General features: G+C 45.7%; 1 protein-coding gene across 4 annotated transcripts; it reads left to right on the forward strand.

Moving 5' to 3' along the window:
* Nucleotides 1-269: 269 nt before the first annotated feature.
* On the forward strand, nt 270-22957 carry LOC109556326 (cytochrome P450 4A25-like). 4 transcript variants are annotated; one of them, XM_070786594.1, is made up of 13 exons: nt 270-516; nt 3117-3258; nt 3885-3929; nt 4353-4480; nt 5426-5550; nt 5852-6054; nt 6497-6603; nt 6688-6878; nt 6976-7109; nt 8800-8864; nt 9009-9085; nt 11902-12074; nt 12432-12907. In XM_070786594.1, exons 1-13 carry the CDS (start codon nt 322-324, stop codon nt 12437-12439), a joined length of 1593 nt encoding a protein of 530 aa, XP_070642695.1. In that variant the 5' UTR covers nt 270-321; the 3' UTR covers nt 12440-12907. The 4 variants fall into 4 exon arrangements, with proteins under 4 accessions (XP_070642695.1, XP_070642696.1, XP_070642698.1 ...); XM_070786597.1 differs by lacking the exon at nt 12432-12907 and adding an exon at nt 22669-22957 and having other exon boundaries at nt 271-516; XM_070786596.1 differs by lacking the exon at nt 12432-12907 and adding an exon at nt 22669-22957 and having other exon boundaries at nt 271-516; nt 5900-6054.
* Nucleotides 22958-23553: the final 596 nt, after the last annotated feature.

Consider the following 23553-nt stretch of genomic DNA (forward strand, 5'->3'; position numbering starts at 1 on the left):
TCTCTTTTATTTCAAACTGTCTAAAGGTTTCAAAAATGTAAGAATGTGATAGTTTGCAGTATCCTAGAACAACCCAGATCCCAAATCAATTTATAAATATTATCTTCTCTTCATAATACCTACATTTTGTAACAAAAGAGAGATTGGTTTAAGAAAAACAAACAAAAAAAAAGAACAGCAAATCTGGAGGCCCAGGTCTGAGCTCTGCCTTCACCTTCACCCTCCCCCAGGTGGGCGGGGACATCCTCCCAGATCAGGCTGGCTGCTCAGGGGAGGTCAGCCACAGTCAGGGACAGTCAGCGATCCAGAAGCCACTGCACCATGAGTGTCTCTGCACTGAGCCCCTCCAGAGCCCTGGGTGGTGTCTCCGGACTCCTGCAGGTGGTCTCCCTGCTCGGCCTGGTTCTGCTTCTGATCAAGGCGGCACAGCTCTACCTGCGCAGACAGTGGCTGCTCAAAGCCCTTCATCACTTCCCATCTCCTCCTTCCCACTGGTTCTGTGGACACAAGTGGGAGGTAAGATGGAGCTGGATGGGGGAGTGGGAGGGTCGGGAGGGCCGGAGATCTAGAGCATGGTCACACTCAGCAAGTTCATACCTGGCCCTGTGCTTTCCTGACAGCACAAATGTCCAGTCTGATGGATCAGCCCCGTGGGTTCACTGTGTGTGGAGACAACAGACAGGAATCTAAGAATGTGTCAAGTCACAGGAAAAGAGGCTTACCTGCGGGGTTGGGTTATGTCAGGTGTGGAGACAGAGTGGCTTGGTTCATTCAGACTAAGGGATTTTCTAGTCCGGTAAGGTCAGTGCCAGAAACCCACACCAGAGGCCACACACAGGAGCGAAGTTCCCATGATGAGGCCAAGTGAGGAGAACTGCCTGTTTGGTGTCGTCTTTCTGAACTATGAGCTCTGGGAACTGAGCCTGTAATCCTCCTCACCCTCAATGCCCAAAACAGAGCCTGCACAGAGCGGTGTCAGTCCATTGTGTGGAGGGACAGGCAGGAGGGAAAGGAGCAGCTTGCAGGCTGGGAGGGGCAGCACCAGCCCACCCAGCACCGGCACCAAAGCCTGGGGGTGGGGGAGCTCAGAGCAAAGTCAGGGACCACATGGAAATGGGTCACCAAGGGTCTGTGACTTAAACAAGTTTTAGGAGATAATCACAGGTTGCAGAGAGCTGAGGTCTCTCTTTCTCAGCAGCACGATTAGAGCAGAGTGGAGCCAAAGACAAGAACTAGAAGCAGCCCAAGCCCCATGCAGCCTGGCCCAGTACCTCTCTCTCCTCTCCTTCCTAATCTCCTGCACCCCAGGTCACTCAAGGTCCTTCCCCCCTGCCTGTGCATTCCAGCCTCTGGGACTCAGCTCCCATGTGCCCTCTCCCCGGAATGATCTCATCCCTCCAATGAGTGTCTCACAAGTCCCATGCCCAAGTCATTTTCATCCTGAATCTCCCAGGAGTGGAGAGGACACTCTTTTTCCCTTGGATGTCCTTCCCACAAGTCAGTGCTAACTAGTTATTTCTCTCTGCAAGATATAGCAATGAGCTTCTTCTGGGAAACCTTGCCTCTGGTTCATGTTTCTATCCTGAAAGCATCTTGGTAAATGGGAGCCAAAGAAAAAGCAAGTGCAGGAAGACTTCCTAACATCCAGGTCTGAGTTAGGCCCCCTTCCCCAAAGCTTCCTCATAGGCTTTGTCTTCTGTCCATCACACATTCATGATGCCTTCCGCTTATGGCCACTTGCTCTCTCAGTCTATTTCACGAGCCTTCAGGCCACAAACAGACAAGCATCTTGAGCCGCTGCCTAATTTAGTGCCTTCAATCTGTGTCTGGCACAGAGTTGCTGCTCAGTAAACACAAGCTCAGTGAAGGAACGTGACCCAGAGTAGCCAATTTGCCTCAGAGCTGGTGAGTCTTGATGGTAGAAAGATGCTGGTAGAGGTCAGATACCAAAGTGTAGAGGGTTTGATCTGAGTTACACAGAAGCCATTGAAATAAAGATGATGTGACTATTTGGAACTTGCCTGGGATCAAATGTTGACCAGAAATCCAGAGGTAACAAAACAAACTGAGTCTCCAAAGTAGAGGAGAGGCAGTTGCTCTGTGGTAAAGATGACAGGCCACCAGGTAGAGGGAAGAACTTGAGCAAAGACACGGAAGATGAGCAGGTGGACCCAGTGCAGGAAGCGCTGGCAGCAGCATCCTGGGGGCAGAGCAATGGGTCCTGTGGAATCGCCAGCCTGTCAGGGCAAGAAGAGAGAGGGCAAATTCAGAAAGGAAAGGCCTTTGTGGTCCACACTCAGGGGTGTACAAAGATTCCACCACAAGACGGGAAGTGCACAAAAGTTTCTGACAATTAGTCAACGAAAATGAGATCAAAACTCCACATATCAAAATCTTATTTCAATACCATTCTCATATGTGTACATGCCAAATCTGACCTACAACTGTGCACACACTCAAGATGGAAAATTATATCACACACAATGTAATATTTAATTTTTTTCACTTAGCCAAACACATTCCAAACATTCTTTCATACTCATATACATTAAATGTATGCTGGGATAACATCAAACATATATATGATCAGGATGGCAAATGAAACTAATGTATAAATTAAATTCTTAAAATATTTATCTCTTCTATAAATAAACCAAATAATATGAAAACTTGCTTACTTTCTCCAGGGAATCTTCCCAACACAGGCATCGGCCCAGGTCTCCCACTTTGTAGATAAATTCATAATACCTGAGGTGCCAGGGAAGCCTACCAAGTGATACAAATTATCATAAATTGCTCAAGAAGTTATGTCACTGTGTGCAAATTATTTCCAAATGTTTCACAAGCCATGGAATTATCTTTGATGTAAGATTCTGTAGGCAGTTTGTAGTGTTGGCCCATAACTCTACTTGACATGGGACAGAATCCGATCTTAGGAGAATGGTGGACAGCCTGCACGGTTGGATGAGATTCCAGGTCAGAAGAAATCGTTCTAAACTCTTAGTTCTGCTGATGGCTGCAGAGTGACCACCTGGTACCCTCGCAGGCCTTCACCTCCACTCCTGCTCTGGAACTAAAAGAAAGAAGTCACTGACTTGTCTTTCCCTTGGTGACAGTACCAAGAGGAGGGCGAGCTGCCACACCTACTGAAAAGGGTAGAGAAATACCCAAGGGCCTGTGTTCGCTGGATGTGGGGCACGAGGGCCTTGTTATTGGTCTACGACCCTGACTACATGAAGATGGTCCTGGGGAGATCAGGTGAGAGGGAAACCCTCAGCCGGAGACAATCTTCCATTTGAGTACATGCCCCTGGGTGTGAAATTCCAGAAGACACAGGCACATCAGATGCCAAGGCCTGAATTCCTCCAAACACCCTCCCAACCAAAGCCAGATAGGACAACATTATTTACTATTAATAAATGCTTTACTCCTGGTGAGGGCTGGTTTCTCTTTTACGTCTTTTTTTCTTTTTAAAACAAACTGAAATGATCCCAGACTGGAGCCAATTCCTTGTCCACACTGTCTTAGGTTGGGCACCTTTCACTGTTGCCTGTCCTGGTTCTTGAGATGGCCAGACCACCACTGACTATAGAAAAATCACAGATTCTGTCTCATTCTATGGCACTGAACAGAGTTTATGTTTCAGGGCAATTCACCATCTTAGTCCTGTGGGTGTTCTGCTCTGCAACACTGAGTCTACTTTCCTGGGACCACAGTGACTATCAGGACAGAGAGTCAGGGATGGGAGGCAAGTGGGTGGTGGCTTCAGAGTGAGTGCCGTTTGGCAAGCACCAGGAAGGGAAGGGAGCCAAGGTCTAGACCTCAGCTGCTCTAGAGGCTGTCTCCGTGTTTGGTCCCATCCATCTTCCCTCCTTACTTTTCAGACCCAAAGGCTCACGTTACCTACAGATGCCTGAAGCCCTGGATTGGTAAGTGCATTTAAATACAACTGCCAACCACCCACCCGTTAGGTTAACCAAGAGCAGTCTCTTTGTGTAAATGGAGAAGAACAGGAGTCAGGAACCCTCAGCTCTGAATCAACCCTCATTTTTCTAAAATTCCACCAGTCTTTGTAATGGCACTGTAGCCCTCCTGAAGCCTAGCTGTTTCTTCATCAATTCTCAGTCTTTTCTAATGTTCCCTGACTTTTCAATAAGTTCTTTTATGACCTGCCCTCTTACACTTTTTCATCATAATCACATGCTATGGACACACATACTGGAAATTCACATCCCTGAAGTGTACTGGCCTTGCTGACCCCTGCCCATGAGGAGACTTCTCCTGACACCCCTGGTTCCTCCCAAGAGGGCCCTAGTCTCTCCGATTCCCATACACACCCATCTGTGGTCCAGGGACAGGTTTGCTGCTGTTGGAGGGGCAGACGTGGTTCCAGCACCGGCGGATGCTGACCCCAGCCTTCCACTATGACATCCTGAAGCCCTACGTGGGAATCATGGCCGACTCTGTCCGAGTGATGCTGGTGAGTCCATCGCTTGTCACCATACACACTAGAATCCAGGACAGCTGACAAAGTCCACTATCAGACACTTACGTCCCTCAGACACCTATTGAATAGAGCCGCCCAGAATGATGCACTCATGACTTAGTAGGAGACAGCACTCATTAAAGCTAGGTGGGACAGAGGAACATCTAGGCACCAACCTGGATCCATACTTTTCTCCTCACCAAGAGAAATAGGGCCACGGTGTATTCAGGGTCCACTCTTCTCCCATCTCCATGTTTGAACACAGGGGAGTAGATCAAGGAGGTCAGCTCACAGTGGCCCTGGCTGGCCTGGACAATGACAGTTGCAGAGGCAGAGTGGATATCCCAGGATGTCACACAAGTGGGATCTGGCCTGGGTTCCATGGCTTTTGCATGTCACTGAGCCATCCATAAGAGGAAATGAGTCTGGGTCTACACTCACAGAGCTGGGTCTTCACAAACATCACCTCTGATCCAGCCCAGGTAGCACCTGTTCTTAGCTAACATTAGATGAACGAAAGCAATTGAGTAGCTCATGCCCCATTAGAGCCATTTTAGCTTTTCCTTGCCTTGAAATATTTGCTTCCTTGTGTTGGAAATCACCTGTCCAGATCTGACATCAGGACACAGAAGTTCTCCCTTTGTCGCCTGAGAAACTATGCTTTCTGCTCTGCCAAAAGTGGTTATTTTCATAAATTATTCCAAATATTCAGAATTACTTAGGATATTAGAGGAGAATATAACTGCATATATAAGAAAGATTCAGAAAAAATAGGCATCACATTACACACGGGTGTTACAGGCCTAAGTTGCTAAAACATGTCTACTTAGAAAATGGAGAAATCTCGTCTGAAGATGTAGAGACAGAGAGAAAGCCTGGACCTGGCAGCACAGGTCTTCTAGGGGAGCAGAGCAGGGCCAGTGCCTCCTCCCTCCACAGGACAAGTGGGAGGAGCTCGTCAGCCAGGACTCACATCTGGAGATCTTTGGACATGTCTCCTTGATGACCCTGGACACCATCATGAAGTGTGCCTTCAGCCAACAGGGCAGCGTCCAGACGGACAGGTCAGTGACAGCTCTTCAAGGGCAGGGTCCTGTTTTCCCGAATGGGAAGGACTTACCTGAGAGGCAGTAAGGGCAGTGTGGATGTTTATCAACACAAGAAGTAACATTCTACAGAGAGACATGCACCACGGTCAAATTCCACCCAGACTACCCTTGACTCAGTCAGAGGCCCCTGACTCCTGCTCAGGGAGAAGCCTGGCCTCTCAGGACACCTGTAAAGGACTCCAGGGGGAGGGCTCCAGGGAAATGAGGCAGAAATCACAATGCCTCGGTGTTACCTGAGGAATCTGACCCTCTCCAGGTCAGCGCCTCCCTCGCCTCCAGCCTCTTCTGCGTCCTCTCCCTTCAGGAACTCCCAGTCCTACATCCAGGCCATCAGGGACGTCAGTCATCTGATTGTTTCCCGACTCCGGAATGCTTTCCACCAGAACGACCTCATCTACAGGCTGACCCCTGAAGGCCACTGGAACCACCGGGCCTGCCAGCTCGCCCATCAACACACAGGTTCCCCTCCTTCCTGGGCTGCTCCCCCACCTTCATCAGGCTCACATGGCCTGGCCTTGACCCCTTAGGCAGATCCCAGACTTCTGCTTCCTCTTCAGGAGCTGGCACAGACCCACCTGCTGCAGGGACTGGGAACCCAGAGGTCAGGGAGTAGGGTGTTGAACAGGGAGTTACAGGAGTCCCCATGTTGGTGATGACTGAGTGAGACCCTATCCAAGCAGCATTCAGCCAGAGGCCCAAGGGCTGTGCTAGTGTTGGGATTCCCATCTAGAGTAGAATGTGTTGGAACTCTAATTCCTGACATGCTCACCCAGTCCCACACTCACCCTCACCCTCATCCACCTGGCACCAAACTGGGCCTGAGGGGCAAATGGGGTTATGGTGGGTGCAGAATCTGAACTGCCCAGAGTGCTCAGTTCTGGCTGGAAATCATCTGGGACAGATGCAGTGATCAAGGAGAGGAAGGCTCGTCTGCAGAAGGAGGGAGAGCTGGAGAAGGTGAGGAGCAGGAGGCACTTGGACTTCCTGGACATCCTCCTCTTTGCCAGAGTGAGTGTGGGCAGGAGAGGCCTGAGCCTTTGGGTGGAAGCACACAGGAAGGGCAGACCCTGCACTCTGGTCCTGCCTCCACAGATGGAGAATGGGAGCAGCTTGTCTGACGAGGACCTCCGTGCTGAGGTGGACACGTTCATGTTTGAGGGTCACGACACCACAGCCAGTGGCATCTCCTGGATCCTCTATGCTCTAGCCTCCCACCCAGAACATCAGCAGAGGTGTCGGGAAGAGATCCAGAGCCTCCTCGCCGATGGTGCTTCCATCACCTGGTGAGCGTCCTGGAGATGGAAGAGCCCTGTCCTACCTGAACTAGAGAGAATCCGTGTTTGTCCAGTCCTGCCTGCCCTCAGATGGGCTTCCTTTCAGGGACCATCTGGACCAGATGCCCTACACGACCATGTGCATCAAGGAGGCCATGAGACTTTATCCACCAGTACCAGTCATCAGCAGAGAGCTGAGCAAGCCCATCACCTTCCCTGATGGACGCTCCTTACCTGCAGGTATGAACTTCACCTCACCACTCAGCTAAGCACTCTGTAGGACCACATGCTAGACCAGTAATCCACCTGTGCATTTCCAGTTCCAGGATGCTCTGGCTCTTGTCTGCCTGAAGATAATATTTATTCTGTAGTTTGAATGAGTTTTAAAAAATGCTTTTCCATAAATCCTAGGATTAATACTACCATATACTCAACAATCCTACTCCTAGGAATATACCTTGGGAAAACCAGAATCCAAAAAGCACATGTGCCACAGTGTTCATTGCAGCATCGTTTACAATAGCCAGGTCATGGAAGCAACCAAGGTGTCCACTGATAGATGAATGGATATGAAGCTGTGGTCCGTATACACAATGGAATATTACTCAGTATAAAATGGAACAAATATGAGTCAGTTGCAGTGAGGTGGAAGAATCTACAGCCTGTTATACAGAGGGAAGCACTCAGAAAGAGAAAAACAAATATCGTATATTAACACACACACGTATATATAGAATCTAGGAAAATAATGCTGATGAATGTATTTGCAGAGCAGGAATGTAGATGCAGACATAAGGAATGGACTTTTGGACGCAGGAGGGGAAGGAGAGGGTAGGACAAATTGAGAAAGTAACATCGACACAGTTAGACTATCATGTGTAAAATACTAGTATGTATCTAGTGGAAAGCTGCTATATAAAAGGAAGCCCAGCCTGATTATCTGAAATGACCTAGAGGGGTGGAATGGGAAGGAGAGAGAGGTGCAAGATGGAGGGGATATAGCTGTTGTTTAGTTGCTAAGTCATGTCTGGCTTTTTTGTGACCCCATAGAGTATAGCCTACCAGAATCCACTGTCCATGAGATTTCTCAGGCAAGAATACTGAAGTGAGTTGCCATTTCCTTCTCCATATATATAGATACATAACTGCCTTATTTGCACTGTAGTATGGCAGAAACTAACACACTGTTGAAAAGTAATTAACTTCTACTGAAAGAAAAAATGTTTGACACAAAACTTGAATGCAACAAAGCTCAACAAATAAATGTTGACCCTTCTGTGCAGTCTTATAATACAGCCTAAAATTCTGATTCTTGAATCATGATGGCAGAAACAGAGGGAGGCATGGTGCTTCCATATGGGGTGTAAATAAGAGAGGGAGCTCAAAAGACTCCACCGTCATGGGTCAGAGGCTCTAGTCTCTGAGGTGCCCTCTGCTGGGTGGCAGAGAGCAGGTGATGATGAGGTCTGAGCCCTGCCATGGCTGGAGGCCACCCACTGACTCAGCACCCAGTGGGTCTGAATCCCAGCCCTGTTCCCTCCTAACTGTGGGATCATAGACCCAACCCTTAACCTCTCTGAGGCTCAGGTGCTTCATGGGCTTGTGGGGACAAAAGAGTGCTTGTGTGAGGATTAAATGATTCTTGCACATTCCCCAGCTTCATGATGGCACTTGATAAATGTGAGTTGTCACCTGAGCTGCTCCTAAGTGTGACCTTGCAATTCTTTTAATTCTCAATCCTGGGCTGTGGTCACCTACCCCTAATCTGTGATCATGTGCTTTGTCATGCCCCGCCCACCTGTCTTGCAAGAGCATCATTTCTTTCAGAGTGACCGGGGGTGCTCCCATGATGGCTCCCAGGACTTTTGTGAAGCCGCTCATCCCCTGCACTATGGGACCATCAGGCTTCTCTCTCTCCTCTGCCCCACAGGAATCTTAGTCTCCCTCTCCATTTATGGGCTTCATCACAACCCGAAGGTGTGGCCGAACCCAGAGGTACGATGGACGTGGGAGGAGGAGATGGGATGCTCTCTCGACACCAAACCCTTCCCCTGCTCCCTCTCTGGGATTCTTATCCCCCAGTGCATTCATGTGAGGGGTTTGACCCCAAATGTCCTGACCCTGGTGCTCTCTCTGCAGGTGTTTGACCCAACTCGGTTTGCGCCAGGTTCTACTCGACACAGCCATGCCTTCCTGCCCTTCTCAGGAGGATCCAGGTGAGGCCTCTGTACTGGGGGAGGCAAGTGTCACTGGTTGCTACCCGATGTGTGTGACTGTCTACCTTCATATGAGGAGCATGAAGTTCTGTCCTTGTATGTTGATGTGCTGAGAAGGAGGCGTGGGTCTCCATGTACAAGAAGGTCTTCAGGGCCCTCCACTCTGACACTGACCTCCTACTGTCCACAAGGATTGACCTCATTTCCATGTCAGTGGCCAATCCAAAGTATCCAGTGTTTTCCTCACTTTAGGAGTATGACATTTGAGCATTACAGGTCTTCATGAAATTTAAACTACACATGTTTGGTTAGCACAATTTCAGTCACCTTAAAAGATGATTTTCTCTGTTCCCACCTTCCTAGTCAGCCCACTGTCTTTCTGCTTAATTCACCTGTCCACCCTCACTGTATTCGGCGTGCTTGTCTGGATTGGGAATTCCATGTCCTGAGGCTTCAAGTCATGTATGTGATCAGTTACAGTTGTAGTTTGAAGAAAGTTTCACAGTCATGAGTGTGTTCTCAATTCCTGCAGTATATCCGACATAGATTTGACTGTGTATTAACATAACCATGGCATATATTTTCTGTTGCTAAAATTCTTTATTAAAAAACAGAATTTAGATAACATAGTCCCAGATTATACAGAGTAATGTTAGTAAGAAAAACTTTAAAGTGGAGGACAATCAAGCCTGCTTTGGGAAGTCTATTGCTGATCCTGCTCATGATGCCAGTTTCTCACTGTTCATACTGTTCACACTGTTTGCTGAACCCAGGATAGTGGCTGGAGGAGGACTGGAGGAGCTGTAGGAACTGCAGACACGTTTATTCTCTCCTGGCTGTGTTATGGCCTCCATAACACAGCTCTGTCTGGCCTGACGCAGCCGCCGTAGCAGCAGCCGTAAAAACTGTAACATAGCTAGAACATAACCTCATATAATATAACCATGATGTCGTTCCAACGTAGCCCCAATGCAGCAGTAACCAGGGCTTTCATAGTCAAACTCATAAAGGCATACCACACACCGCCCCCTGACCTTTTGCAGGTGGAGCTTATATAACAAAAGTAGCCAGAGTCCAAGCGAGTACCATGTGACACACATACGCAATGCTATACGTGGTCTAGCTGTTCCATAATCATTAGTTACAAACCTTGAGGCGACAGCGAGAGACCGCAGGGAGAGAGCGCCTGACAATGCCATCTTGGCTAATTTGCTCTTTCCCTACATGGGGGAGAGTATTTTGTGTTTGACACGTGCATTTGAAAAATCTATTGCATGTAAAACATAAAGCACCCTTGAAATAGCTGTTAGCCTGACTGATACACTCCTAAATGGTTGCTGTGAAAATCTTAAAGGGCACAGAACCTCCCCTGAAATAGTAACTACAGTGACTTTGTAACTTAGTAGAAGCAACTTTTTTCTGACTGTACAGATCTAGGAAACTTTCAGTTGATGAATCAACCTTTACAGAACAGTGTTCAAGTAAACTGTCTTATTGATTCTAGGATTTGATTTACACAAGGGTCCAGTCCTTCCTTGTAGACATGGCTGCAGGTCATTCAGCTGCTACTAGAGGGCACAAGGGACTTGGCAGCTTGATTCCTAGATCAGACTGAATATTTCTTATATTCTGATTCCACTTGAGTTGTTTTCAATTCAATTAATATTGTTTAAATATGAAAGTATGTATTAAGCGTGTCTCCATGTGCAAAGACCTGTGCTAGGAGATGGGAACACAGGGATGATAACGCTGTCCTCCCCCAGGGCTCACTGTCAACAACATGTCTCCTCAAGACAGACATCATTCACACATCCACTCTTTCACTCATTCATTCCTTGAAAAGACTGTGGAGGATCCATGATCCGGCGCTCTGCTGGGCACTGGATGTGCTGTGTCCTTGAGTTACACCCATGGTGCCTTCAGGGTCCAGAGTGGGAAGAGGTGCAGCCAGCAGAGGGGGTGAGGGTGGTGGTCACTGGATGGAGCCTTGAGCATGAGGATGGCAGAGGCAAGGGGAGGGGACCTCAACCGTCCCTGAGTCAGGAAGACGAGAGGGACAGATTCCAGATGAGTGAGGAAGAATCCAGAGAGGGCTGTGATGCCGCTGAGTCACTGGGACATGTGCTCCCTGTGATGCGGAACAGAGCAGGCCTGGAGCTACTGGGGCTTTAGAGGGAAGGGAGGAATGGAGGCTGAAAAGGCCAGATGAGGAGCCCAAGTGATTGTTAGGAGGGTCATTTTTGGATTAGAATGGAACATGCCAAAGGTAGATTGACTGAGGGACTGAGGGAGACAGGAAGCAAGACCATTAACTGGGAAGGAATGGGTCCAGTAGGTTCAGGGTCATTAACCCTTGTCCTCTCCAGGAAGCCTCCCTGTTGCCATTCTGATTCCTTGCACAGCCCTGTCTTGTCATCTCTGGGGACTAGGCAGCCTGTCTGTCCACCGTAGGTGGTAAGGTTCTGAGAGGCTGTCTGCCCTGCCCCTACAGTGCCCTGGGCTGACCTGAAACCGGGAATTGCCAGTGAACGAGTGAATAAAGTACTAGTTCACAGTCTTGATCCACTTGACTTGACTCTGTGGTTTAGAGCACTGATGCTCCCCAGGTTTTCCTGCTGAGAGCAGGAGTATGAGTTAGGAGCTAGTCCTTAGAGAGGTGGGCTTTGTCATCTGTCAGGGGGAGAGCTTTGCTGGCAAGTTCAGTGTGTTGAGTAAGGAAGGGATTAGGGCTGGGCCACCTCTAGGAGAGCCCTGATTCCCTGTGCTCAGCAGGGGTTAGAAGCCTCTGCTTACTTCCTTTTTATCTCCGAACGTAGGAACTGCATCGGGAAGCAGTTTGCCATGAATGAGTTGAAGGTGGCCGTGGCCCTGACCTTGCTTCGCTTTGAGCTGTCACCGGATTCCTCCAGGGTCCCTGTGCCCATGCCAGTCATTGTGCTGAGATCCAAAAATGGGATCCACTTGCAGCTCAGGAAGCTCTCTGACCCAGGTGGGGACAAGGACAAGCCCTGAGGGCCCCTGCCCGCCATCCTGTCTTGCTGTCACTCTCCCTGTCCTTGCCCCTTTGCCCACTTCCAGCTTTGATCTGCCCACCTGCCAGCTTGCCTCATCTCCTGCCTCCTGCTCAGCTGACTTGCTGCCCTTCTCTCACCTTTCTCCAGGCTCCCTATCTGCTTGTCTCTCCATCTGTCTCTGACCCCCTGTATCTCTCACTGTCCACCGGAATCCTCATCACCCAACACCCTCGAGTCTGTCTGTTCTCACCTGTGTTTCTCCCCTTCTGCCTGCCTGTCTGTCCCTGTATTCACTTCTGTTTTGATGGTAAAATGAATTGTCTCTGCCTTAGGGACTTAGAACAACACACAGTTATCCTCTGATGGCTCTGGAGTGAGAAGTCAGAAAAGGGTTTCCCTGGACATAACCAAGATGTTGACATGCCCCTCATCCAGGGACCTGGTACAGGATCCTGCTTTTTGCCATTTTTGCATCTAGAGCTGCAATCCTTGCATTCCTTGGCTCCTGGGCCCTCCTCCACATTCAAATCCAGCAGCATCTTCAAATGTCCCTCTGCTTCTGTCTTCATATAACCTTCTCTTTCATCAAGACTTTGTGCTTACCTGGGCAACTCAGATCAAACAGGCTTATTCTGGGTTTCTGGGAACTAGATCAAAAACACCTGGGGAGCCATCACTGGACCTGTTAAATCCTGTGTGACTCCTTCGCCCTGGGCCACTGCTCTCTCCTGTGTGAGATGGGTCTACCTCCATTTCACTCACATGGTTTCCTCTTTCCCCGTCCCTGGATAAAGTGCACAATATCATATGGAATGTGTGTGTCTTGCCTGAAAGGAGTTGGATGAAGCAGAAGAGAGAGAAGGGGAGGGAATAACAGCGGGGAGGAGGAGGGGAATAACACCTGCTCTATGGGGCCGAGACCCTAGCAAGGACAGTGTGTCCAGCCCCCCTGCAGCTTCACACTCTGGAGTCACTCAAGCCCCACACCCTGCCTGGCGCCTGAGGCTCCCATGACAGCTGAGTCAGAAGAAAGGCCTTGTCACCTAAGGCTCAGAGGGAAAAAGCTCACACCAACACCTGTCAGAGAAGGAGCCTGCCTCTTCTTCTGTGGTAGGTTTCTCACCACATCTATAGAGGGGCCCAGCCAGCGCCCACCCTGTGCTGAGCAGGGAAGACTTGCAGACTTGGTCAGGCACATGGGTCTCCTTCACCCAAGAAGAGATTTGAGAAGAGCCCAGACTGGCCGTGTCACTAGCCCCCTGGCAGCCCTTCCCCATGGATAGGACCTGCAGGCTCCTCAGATGCCACAAGGGGTGGGTCCGTGTGTGTGCAGGAGGCCTGGGAGGAACCAGCTGGGCACAAGTTTTGGGTGCCAAGCAGGGAGAAGCCAGGCCCCTCAGGACACTTGTAAATACTGAGCTTCTCCAGAGGGTAAGGCAGAAATGACAATGCCCCAGTTGGGAATGCAAACTAGTATAGCCACTGTGGAGAACAGTGTGGAGATTCCTAAAAAGCTGGAAATAGAACTGCCGTATGACCCAGCCATCCCACTTCAGGGTATACACACTGAGGAAACCAGAATTGAAAGAGACATGTGTAGCCCAATGTTCATTGCAGCACAGTTTACCATAGCCAGGATATGGAGCAACCTAGATGTCCATTGGCAGACGAATGGATGAGGAATTTGTGGTACATATACACAATGCAGTATTACTCAGCTGTAAAAAAGAACGCCTTTGAGTCCATTCTAATGAGGTGGACGAAACTGGAGCCTATTATACAGAGTGAAGCAAAGTCAGAAAGACCAGTACGGTACATTAATGCATATATTTAGAATTTAGAAAGACGGTAATGACGACCCTACATGGAAGACAGCAAAAGAGACACAGATGTAAAGAACAGAGTTTTGGACTATGTGGTAGAAGCAAGAATGGGGTGATATGAGAGAATAGCACTGAAACATGTATATTACCATATGTAAAACAGATGACCAGTGCAAGTTCAATATATGAAGCAGGGCACTCAAAGCTGGTGCTCTGGGATAACCCAGCGAGATGGGGTGGGGGGGTTCAGGAAAAGGGGACGCATGTACACCTGTGGCTGGGTCGACATATGGCAAAAACCACCACAACATTGTATAGTAATTAGCCTCCACTTAAAACAAATAAGTAACAGGAATAGAGGTAGTGTAGAAAAATTATAAAATAAAATGAGTGAACTTGTTTACAAAACAGAAACGGACTCACAGACATAGAAACATGCATTAGCTTACCAAGGAAAAAGGGAGAAAGGAATAAACTAGGAGTATGGGATTATTCGATAAACACTACTGTATATAAAGTAGATAAATATCAAGATTTTACTGTTTAGGACTGGGAATCTTATTCAACATATTTTGATAACCTATAATGGAGGAGAATCTGAAAAAGAGAATGTATGCATATAGTGCATACATCTGAATCTCTTTGCTGTACACCTGAAAGTAACACAGTATTGCAAATCAACTAAAAGTCAATAAAGTAAAAAAAAAAAAAAAAAAAACAAAGAAAAAGCACCATACATTGGCCTTTAATTTAGAGCATTTACCCTTTCCTGGAGAACCTTACCTCACACATGCCAGTTATTGCCACCTAGAGGTGCTGTATACCCATCCCTCCTAAAGTTATTTTTCTGGTTCTGGAATGCATAACTAGAACACATATATTCATCAGTTGGTAAAGAAGTAGCTAAATTTAGGGGTTTAATGTTTCCAGCTTCACTGGGATCTTCCCATATGTCCCCATTCCAATGTCAGGTTCCCATTACTTCCCAATAAACGCGCACACTTTGGCAGAAGATTGGGAAATCAATTTGCATGTAATTCAGACACTGACAGGATGAGACTCTGGATTTTGTTTTCACAAATCTCAGCCCTGGCTGAGGCCCTGTGGCTACAGGAAACAAAGGTTTCTTTCAGGTCAGATATTGAAGCCTTCCAGTCAGTTGTGTGTAGTTTGGCCTGGGAATTTGAATCCCCAACCTCATCCATTTCCTTCAGTGCTTTCACCAGTACAGCTAGGACCAACCAGCTGGTCTTACTAAACTCTTAAATTTGCCTGAAAAGTTCTAAGATATTGAATATATGGTCATCAGAATCTTCCTTTTTATAAAAATATGGTTAGTAACATTCAGTGATGATGTTTTATGTATCTTTATTTAAAATCCTCAAATATGATGCTCTTAAAGGACTGCACTCAATATTTCAGCAAATTTGGAAAGCTCAGCAATGGCCATAAGATGGGCAAAGGTCAGTTTTCATTCCAATCCCCAATAAGGGCAACGCTAAAGAATGTTCAGACCACATACCATTGTGCTAACTTTACATGCTAGCAAGAGTATGCTCAAAATCCTTCAAGCTAGGACTCAGCAGTATGTGAATCAAGAATTTCCAGATGTGCAAGCTGGGTTTAAAAAACATAGAGGGACCAGAGATCAAATTATCAACATTAGCTGGGTCATTGAGAAAGCAAGGGAATTCCAGAAAAACATCTACTTCTGCTTCATTGGCTATACTAAAGCCTTTGACTATGTGGATCACAATAAACTGTGGAAAATTCTGAAAGAGATGGGAATACCAGACCACCTGACCTGCCTCTTGAGAAACCTATATGTAGATCAGGAAGCAACAGTTAGAATTGGACATGGAACAACAGACTGGTTCCAAATAGGAAAAGGAGTATGTCAAGGCTGTATATTGTCACCCTGCTTATTTGACTTATATGTAGAGTACATCATGAGAAACGCTGGGCTGGAAGAAGCACAAGCTGGAATCAAGATTGCCGGGAGAAATATCAATAACCTCAGTTATGCAGATGACACCACCCTTATGGCAGAAAGTGAAGAGGAACTAAAAAGCCTCTTGATGAAAATGAAAGAGGAGAGTGAAAAAGCTGGTTTAAAGCTCGACATTCAGAAAACTAAGATCATGGCATCTGGTCCCATCCCTTCATGGGAAATAGATGGGGAGACAGTGGAAACAGTGTCAGACTTTATTTTGGGCTCCAAAATCTCTGCAGATGGTGATTGCAGCCATGAAATTAAAAGAAGCTTACTCCTTGGAAGAAAAGTTATGACCAACCTAGATAGCATATTCAAAAGCAGAGACATTACTTTGCCAACAGAGGTCGTCTAGTCAAGGCTATTGTTTTTCCAGTGGTCATGCATGGATGTGAGAGTTGGACTGTGAAGAAAGCTGAGCGCCAAAGAATTGATGCTTTTGAACTGTGGTGTTGGAGAAGACTCTTGCGAGTCCCTTGGACTGCAAGGAGATCCAACCAGTCCATTCTAAAGGAGATTGGTCCTGGGTGTTCTTTGGAAGAAATTATGCTAAAGCTGAAACTCTAGTACTTTGGCCACCTCATGCAAAGAGTTGACTCATTGGAAAAGACTCTGATGCTGGGAGGGATTGTGGGCAGGAGGAGAAGGGGACAACAGAGGATGAGATGGCTGGATGGCATCACTGACTCAATGGACGTGAGTTTGAGTGAACTCCGGGAGTTGGTGATGGACAGGGAGACCTGGCATGCTGTGATTCATGGGGTCACCAAGATTCAGACACGACTGAGCAACTGAACTGAACTGAAGAGGAACTAAAAGCCTCTTAATAAGAGTGAAATAAGGGAGAGTCGGACACGACTGAGTGACTGAACTGAACTAAACTGAAGGGAGTGAAAAAACTGGCTTGAAACTCAGGGTTCAAAATACTAAGATCGTGGCATCTGATTGCAACATTTCATGGCAAACAGAAGCGAAAAATTGGAAACAGTGACAGATTTTATTTTCTTGGGCTCCAAAATCACTGTGGATGGTGACTGCAGCCATGAAATTTGAGACACTTGGTTGGAGAGATTGTCTAGAGGGTGGTGTATGTTCTAGGACAGAGAGTATAGAAAGGATGATATAGAGAAAGCAGCTGGCACCATGGCACCACATAGCAAGCTGATACAAAATGAATGAGAGTCAGGAATTAGCAAAGCTGGAGTTATAAATTTAGGGCGATGGTCTTAATTCTGACAATGACTTGTTTTGTGTCTTGAAAAGTCCACTATCCCTGTTTTCTTATCCGTAAAACAAGCTTAATAACACATGGTAAATTGGGGAGTAGTTGTGATTGTGTTTTAGAAAGTATAAGCTCTATGTAAGCATTGAAGAGACACTTTAAAACCTTTACAGCTTTTACTGCCAGCATCGTGCAGAGTACAGGAAAAGGATACTGCGCTTTCTCAGATTCATTACTGTATCTAATTCCAGGCAGAAAGAGGTGATATGGATTTGTTCTTGTTCAGTCCCTCAGTCATGTTTGGCTCTTTGTGACTCCATGGACTGCAGCACACCAGGCTTCCTTATCCTTCACCATCTCCTGACCACTGAGTCAGTGATGCCATCCAATCATCTTGTCCTCTGTCATCCCCTTCTCCACCTGCCTTCAATCCTTCCCAGCATCACAGTCTTTGTTAATGAGTCAGCTCTTCCCATAAGGTAGCCAAAGTATTGGAACTCCAGCTTCAGCATCAGTCCTTCCAATGAATATTCAGGATTGATTTCCTTTAGGATTGACTGGTTCGAACTCCTTGCAGTCCACGGTACTCTCTAGAGTCTTCTCCAACACCACAGTTGAAAAGCATCAATTCTTCAACACTTAGCTGTCTTTATGGTCCAGTTCTCACATCCATACATGACTACTGGGAAAACCATAGCTTTGACTTTACATACCCATGTCGGTAAAGTAATGTCTCTATTTTTTCATATGTTGTCTAGGCTTGTCATGGGTTTTCTTCGAAGGAGCAAGCATCTTCTAATTTCATGGCCACAGTCAACATCCTCAGTGATTTTGGAGCCCAAGAAACTAAAGTCCGTCACTATTTCCACTGGTTCTCCATATAATTGCCATGAAGTGATGGGACTGGATGCCATGATGTTAGTTTTTTGAATGTTGAGTTTTAAGCCAGCTTCAACTGGAGTGATATATATTGACCCAGGCTAAAACAAACAGAATTGTTCTGTGACTTCCACTGCATGGGAAAAGCAAGCAAATATTTAGGCTTGAAAGACTTTTCCTGGAAATTGCTGTCTTTATATGAGCGTAAAAGTAAGCAAGATATGATAACTCACATCAGCATCAAACCCAACGTTCTCAAATGCAGAGAACAAGAAGTGCCTGTTACCTCCCCACAGCAGTAATCACTATAAGCTGCTGCCTTGGGAATTGACTACATTCTTTCTTCTGCCTTTCTGTTGCCTATAACCTGAGCCAGGAAGAATTCTGAAATAAAAATATTAATTTATTTGTTAAAATATGGCACTAAACACTGACCCTAGTCTATTGAAGAAAATGATTTAACTAGTCCAAGTTACACTTCCTCCCTCTTTCACTCATTTACCAAATCAGTAAGTATTTATTTCAAATCCTGAAAGACGATGTTGTGAAAGTGTTGCACTCAATATGCCAGCAAATTTGGAAAACTCAGCAGTGGCCACAGGACTGGAAAAGGTCAGTTTTCATTCCAATCCCAAAGAAAGGCAATGCCAAAGAGTGCTCAAACTACCACACAATTGCACTCATATCACACTCTAGTAAAGTAATACTCAGAATTCTCCAAGCCAGGCTTCAGCAATACGTGAACTATGAACTTCCAGATGTTCAAGCTGGTTTTAGAAAAGGCAGAGGAACCAGAGATCAAATTGCCAACATCCGCTGGATCATGGAAAAAGCAAGAGAGTTCCAGAAAAACATCTACTTCTGCTTTATTGACTATGCCAAAGCCTTTGACTGTGTGGATCACAATAAACTGTGGAAAATTCTGAAAGAGATGGGAATACCAGACCACCTGACCTGCCTCTTGAGAAATCTGTATGCAGGTCAGGAAGCAACAATTAGAACTGGACATGGAACAACAGACTGGTTCCAAATAGGAAAAGGAGTATGTCAAGGCTGTATATTGTCACCCTGCTTATTTGACTTATATGCAGAGTACATCATGAGAAACGCTGGGCTGGAAGAAGCACAAGGTGGAATCAAGATTGCCAGGAGAAATATCAATAACCTCAGATATGCAGATGACACCACCCTTATGGCAGAAAGTGAAGAGGAACTAAAAAGCCTCTTGATGAAAATGAAAGAGGAGAGTGAAAAAGCTGGCTTAAAGCTCAACATTCAGAAAACTAAGATCATGGCATCTGGTCCCATCCCTTCATGGGAAATAGATGGGGAGACAGTGGAAACAGTCAGACTTTATTTTGGGGGGCTCCAAAATCTCTGCAGATGGTGGTTGCAGCCATGAAATTAAAAGAAGCTTACTCCTTGGAAAGAAAGTTATGACCAACCTAGGTAGCATATTCAAAAGCAGAGATACTACTTTGCCAACAAAGGTCCGTCTAGTCAAGGCTATTGTTTTTCCAGTGGTCATGTATGGATGTGAGAGTTGGAATGTGAAGAAAGCTGATCGCTGAAGGGTTGATGCTTTTGAACTATGGTTTTGGAGAAGACTCTTGCGAGTCCCTTGGACTGCAAGGAGATCCAACCAGTCCATCCTAAAGGAGACCAGTCCTGGGTGTTCTTTGGAAGGAATGATGCTAAAGCTGAAACTCTAGTACTTTGACCACCTCATGCAAAGAGTTGACTCATTGGAAAAGACCCTGATGCTGGGAGGGATTGTGGGCAGGAGGAGAAGGGGACGACAGAGGATGAGATGGCTGGATGGCATCACTGACTCAATGCACATGAGTTTGGGTGAACTCTGGGAGTTGGTGATGGACAGGGAGGCCAGGCGTGCTGCGATTCATGAGGTCACAAAGAGTCGGACACAACTGAGCGACTGAACTGAACTGAAGTATTTATTGAGGATCATCAGTAAGTACTGTCTTCTGGTCCAGGTTATGGAAATTATAAGGACATTGAATGCTTAGTGACAACTTTAAAGGAGTCCTTGATTGGGTTAGGTGGGTACCAAATGAAAGGGAAAAATATTTACTGGTTAATAAATAGTAACTACAATTGACATAGAATTTTTAAAGAGTTTAGCGCATACTCTACAGTTGAATAGTCTCACTTTGTAATAAGCTCATTGAAAATTCTCCATAAATATCATTTTCAGTGATTGCTACATCTAACCACAGAGATTACCCAACACTTTCTCACCAAGGCAGCCCTGAGTAGTGAAGCCTCACTACTGCATTTATACCAGTTCATGGAGTTGATAACCTACTACTTGGATCACTGGAAAACAGATCAAACATGAAATGCCCTTGGAAAATTAGGCTGTTTTCATGTATGGACAGCAGCTCAACACACTCATTATCTTTTTATGCTCATGGTTAACAGCAGAGTCTCTGGAGCCAGACTGCCTGGGTTTGAATCCTGGTTCTACCTCTCACCACCAGAGTGACCCTGGGCAAGCAACTAGCCTCTTAGTGCCTTTATTTTCTTGTCTAGACTATGGGGATTTTTAAAATCTGTCTTGTAGGATCCTTGTAAGATAAAATATATAATGTTCTATCCTTAGTGCCTAGAACATAGGAGGTGCTCACCAACAGTAGCTATTACCAAGCATTTTGAGCCCAGCTACATAGAAGAAGCCAAGGACTGGGGGAGGGAAAAGGTAACAACCAGAATTCAAATCCCAGCTTCTCCCACTTCAAAGTTCTTTCCCTTACTGCCCCTATGCTGTGGCAGAAAAGCTAGTGCTGAGCCAAGTGAAGGGGAAAAGTCAGGGTCCAAGAGTCCTTGTGTGGGGGCACAGAGGGGTATGGAAGGCAACCAAAGAACAAGGTGAAAGTGGAGAAGAATGAGTGTAAGCGGTTACATGCCCTGGAGTTTGGACAGAGCTCAGGATTTAGGGGAAAAAGAAAACTCTGGCCTCACGGGTTGTGTAATAAATCCCCTGTCATGAGGATGGGCAAAGGAGGAGGGTGTTGGGAGTAAGAGGTTAAATAGTTCAAAGAGCACGTCCATAGGAAATGGGGGCCCATTGGGAAAGCTTTCCAAAAAATCCTTCCTGAAATGTATGGTGTTTTACTTTCTGTGTTATGGGCCTCTGATATGACCTTGAAGGAGATAATCATGGGAAAAGTGAGAGGTGTGTTGAGTTGAAGGTGATGTCCTCACCCCTTGCTTTTTCATGTATGACATCCATTGATTTGCCAATACATGGAAAATTTTCCTAGCGTTTGCCAACTTGTGTTCTACTATCCATCCTCCAGACATCTTCAGTTTTTAATTTTCACCTTCCCTAGGTGGCCCAAGCCTAATATTCATTCCTTCAGTGCATCCTTTATCATATTTCATTGAACTAATTCATTTTCTGTCTTAAGGCACTAAACCATGAACTCAAAAGATATTAATTTTTGAGTGATTGAATGACTATGAATGAATGAATAATTGTGTGAGGTATTCAGAGAAAGGATTACCATCCTATCTATATTAGTTTTGCAGGAGAACTGTAGCAATTTACCAGAAACTTGGTGACTTAAACAATATAAATTTATTTTGCTATAATTCTTGGGGTCATAGTATGAAATCAATATCACTGGGTCAAAATCAAGATATTGGCAGGGCCATACTCTCCGTAGAATCTCTAGGGTGAATTCATTCTCTGCCCTGCCCTCGCAGCTGCTCCTAAGGTACCTATTGTAAGCATATTTTGAATTTGAAGCCAATCCTGACCTTAGGATGGAGTACAGAGCTAACTTGTTTTTGGTAGAATAAATCGTATCCTTAATTTTATATTAATTAATGGATGTGGTATAGGTAGAGGAATTCAACTTGTTAATATATAGGCAAGCAATAAACTGATGCAATGATAAATATTAATACAAAGGAAGCTCATGGGTATAATGATTCTTTAATAATTTTACAGCTTCATCAATTAGTATTGATATTCCACAGAAGAGAAAAAATGATCTTTTTTGAAGTTCTGCACACCCTAAAACTTTTTGTACCATTAATGTTAGGAATGCTATGGTAATTAAACAGGAATAGCTAGTCACAGGGCTTCCTAGGTGGTATAGTGGTAAAGAATCTGCCTGCCAGTGCAGGAGACGGCAGGAGACGGGTTTGATCCATGAGTCGGGAAGATCCCTGGAGGAGGAAGTGGCAACCCACTCCAGTATTCCTGCCTGGAAAATCCCATGGACAGAAGAACCTGGAGAGTTATAGTCCATGGGGTCGCAAAGAGGTGGTCACAACTGAGCGACTTGGCACACTGGAGCACGCAAACAGCTAAAAACAGGTCATTACTAATGAACATATTGTTAAGAAGAATTGCCCCTCTGAATAGAAAGGTTTAAGTGTTACACAATTATCAGGCTTTGCTACTTTAACAAACCCATTTTGGAGTAGAGCTAATGTTTATTGTTTTGGTTAAGATGATGTCACTTATTTAATATAAAAAACTTTCAAAAGATTGGCTTTACTTCTGTTTCCCTTTTTAATATATAGTAGCCTGTCAGGAATGGTTTGTCTGTTCGTGCTAGATTTCTAATATTTAGCAAAGATATAAGCAGAGTTTTAAATGATCGTCCTATTTTTTGCAGATCTTGCTCATCACATAAATTACAAATAATGGATACAAAGCATAAGACTAACCCACTGGAGTGGGTCGCCATTAGCTCCTCCAGTGGATCTTCTCAACCCAGGGATCGAGCCAGAATCTCCTGCATCTCCTACACCCCAGGATTTATTTATTTTATAAATAACAGTTGGAAGCTTTTGACTCAATTCATTTTGCCTAACCCCTATCCCTTACTTCTGGCAACCTCCAATTTTTTCTCTGTAAGTCCAGTTGTTTTATTTTATTTTGGATTAGACATTTAAGTGAGATGATCTTTCTTGGTCTGACTTATTTTAGTTATCATATTGCCCTCAAGTTTCATCCATGTTGTCACAAATAGCCAGATTCCCTTCCTTTCTTATGTCTGAATTACATTCCAGTTATATATATGTATATATGTGCTCAGTCACTTCAGTCGTGTTTGACTCCTTGTGACACTATAGACTGTAGCCTCCCAGGCTCCTCTGTCCATGGGGATTCTCCAGGCAAGAATACTGGAGTGGGTTACCGTGCCCTCCTTTCTGGGATCTTCCCAACTCAGGGATCAAACCTGCATCTCCTGTGGCTCCTCATTGCAGGTGGATTCTTTACCACTGAGACACTGGGGAAGCCCCTCTCTCTGTCTCCCTCTCTCTCTGTGTGTGTGTGTGTGTGTGTGTATAATGTTTTATCCATTTATAAACATTTTGTTTATTCATTCATCCATTAACTAACACTTAGATTGTTTCTGTATCTTGACTGTTATAAACAACATACTGTTTTCCATAGTGGTTTCACCAAGTTACATTGCCACACATGGTGCACTAGTGTTCCCTGTAGGGTATGGAGTTAGAGAAGGTGAGGTTCAGAAAAAGAATGTAACTGGCAC

This window comes from Bos indicus, chromosome 3 (genome assembly GCF_029378745.1).
Source record: "Bos indicus isolate NIAB-ARS_2022 breed Sahiwal x Tharparkar chromosome 3, NIAB-ARS_B.indTharparkar_mat_pri_1.0, whole genome shotgun sequence".
In the NCBI taxonomy this organism is placed as follows: Eukaryota; Metazoa; Chordata; class Mammalia; order Artiodactyla; family Bovidae; genus Bos; species Bos indicus.

What these genes read in the sequence shown, in the direction of transcription:
- LOC109556326 (XM_070786597.1), top strand. Translation starts at nt 322, where the DNA reads ATGAGTGTCTCTGCACTGAGCCCCTCCAGAGCCCTGGGTGGTGTCTCC. An exon ending in GGCAGCGTCCAGACGGACAG is followed by an intron (nt 5,551 to 5,851) that starts GTCAGTGACAGC and finishes GACCCTCTCCAG; the next exon opens with GTCAGCGCCTCCCTCGCCTC. An exon ending in GATGGTGCTTCCATCACCTG is followed by an intron (nt 6,879 to 6,975) that starts GTGAGCGTCCTG and finishes GCTTCCTTTCAG; the next exon opens with GGACCATCTGGACCAGATGC.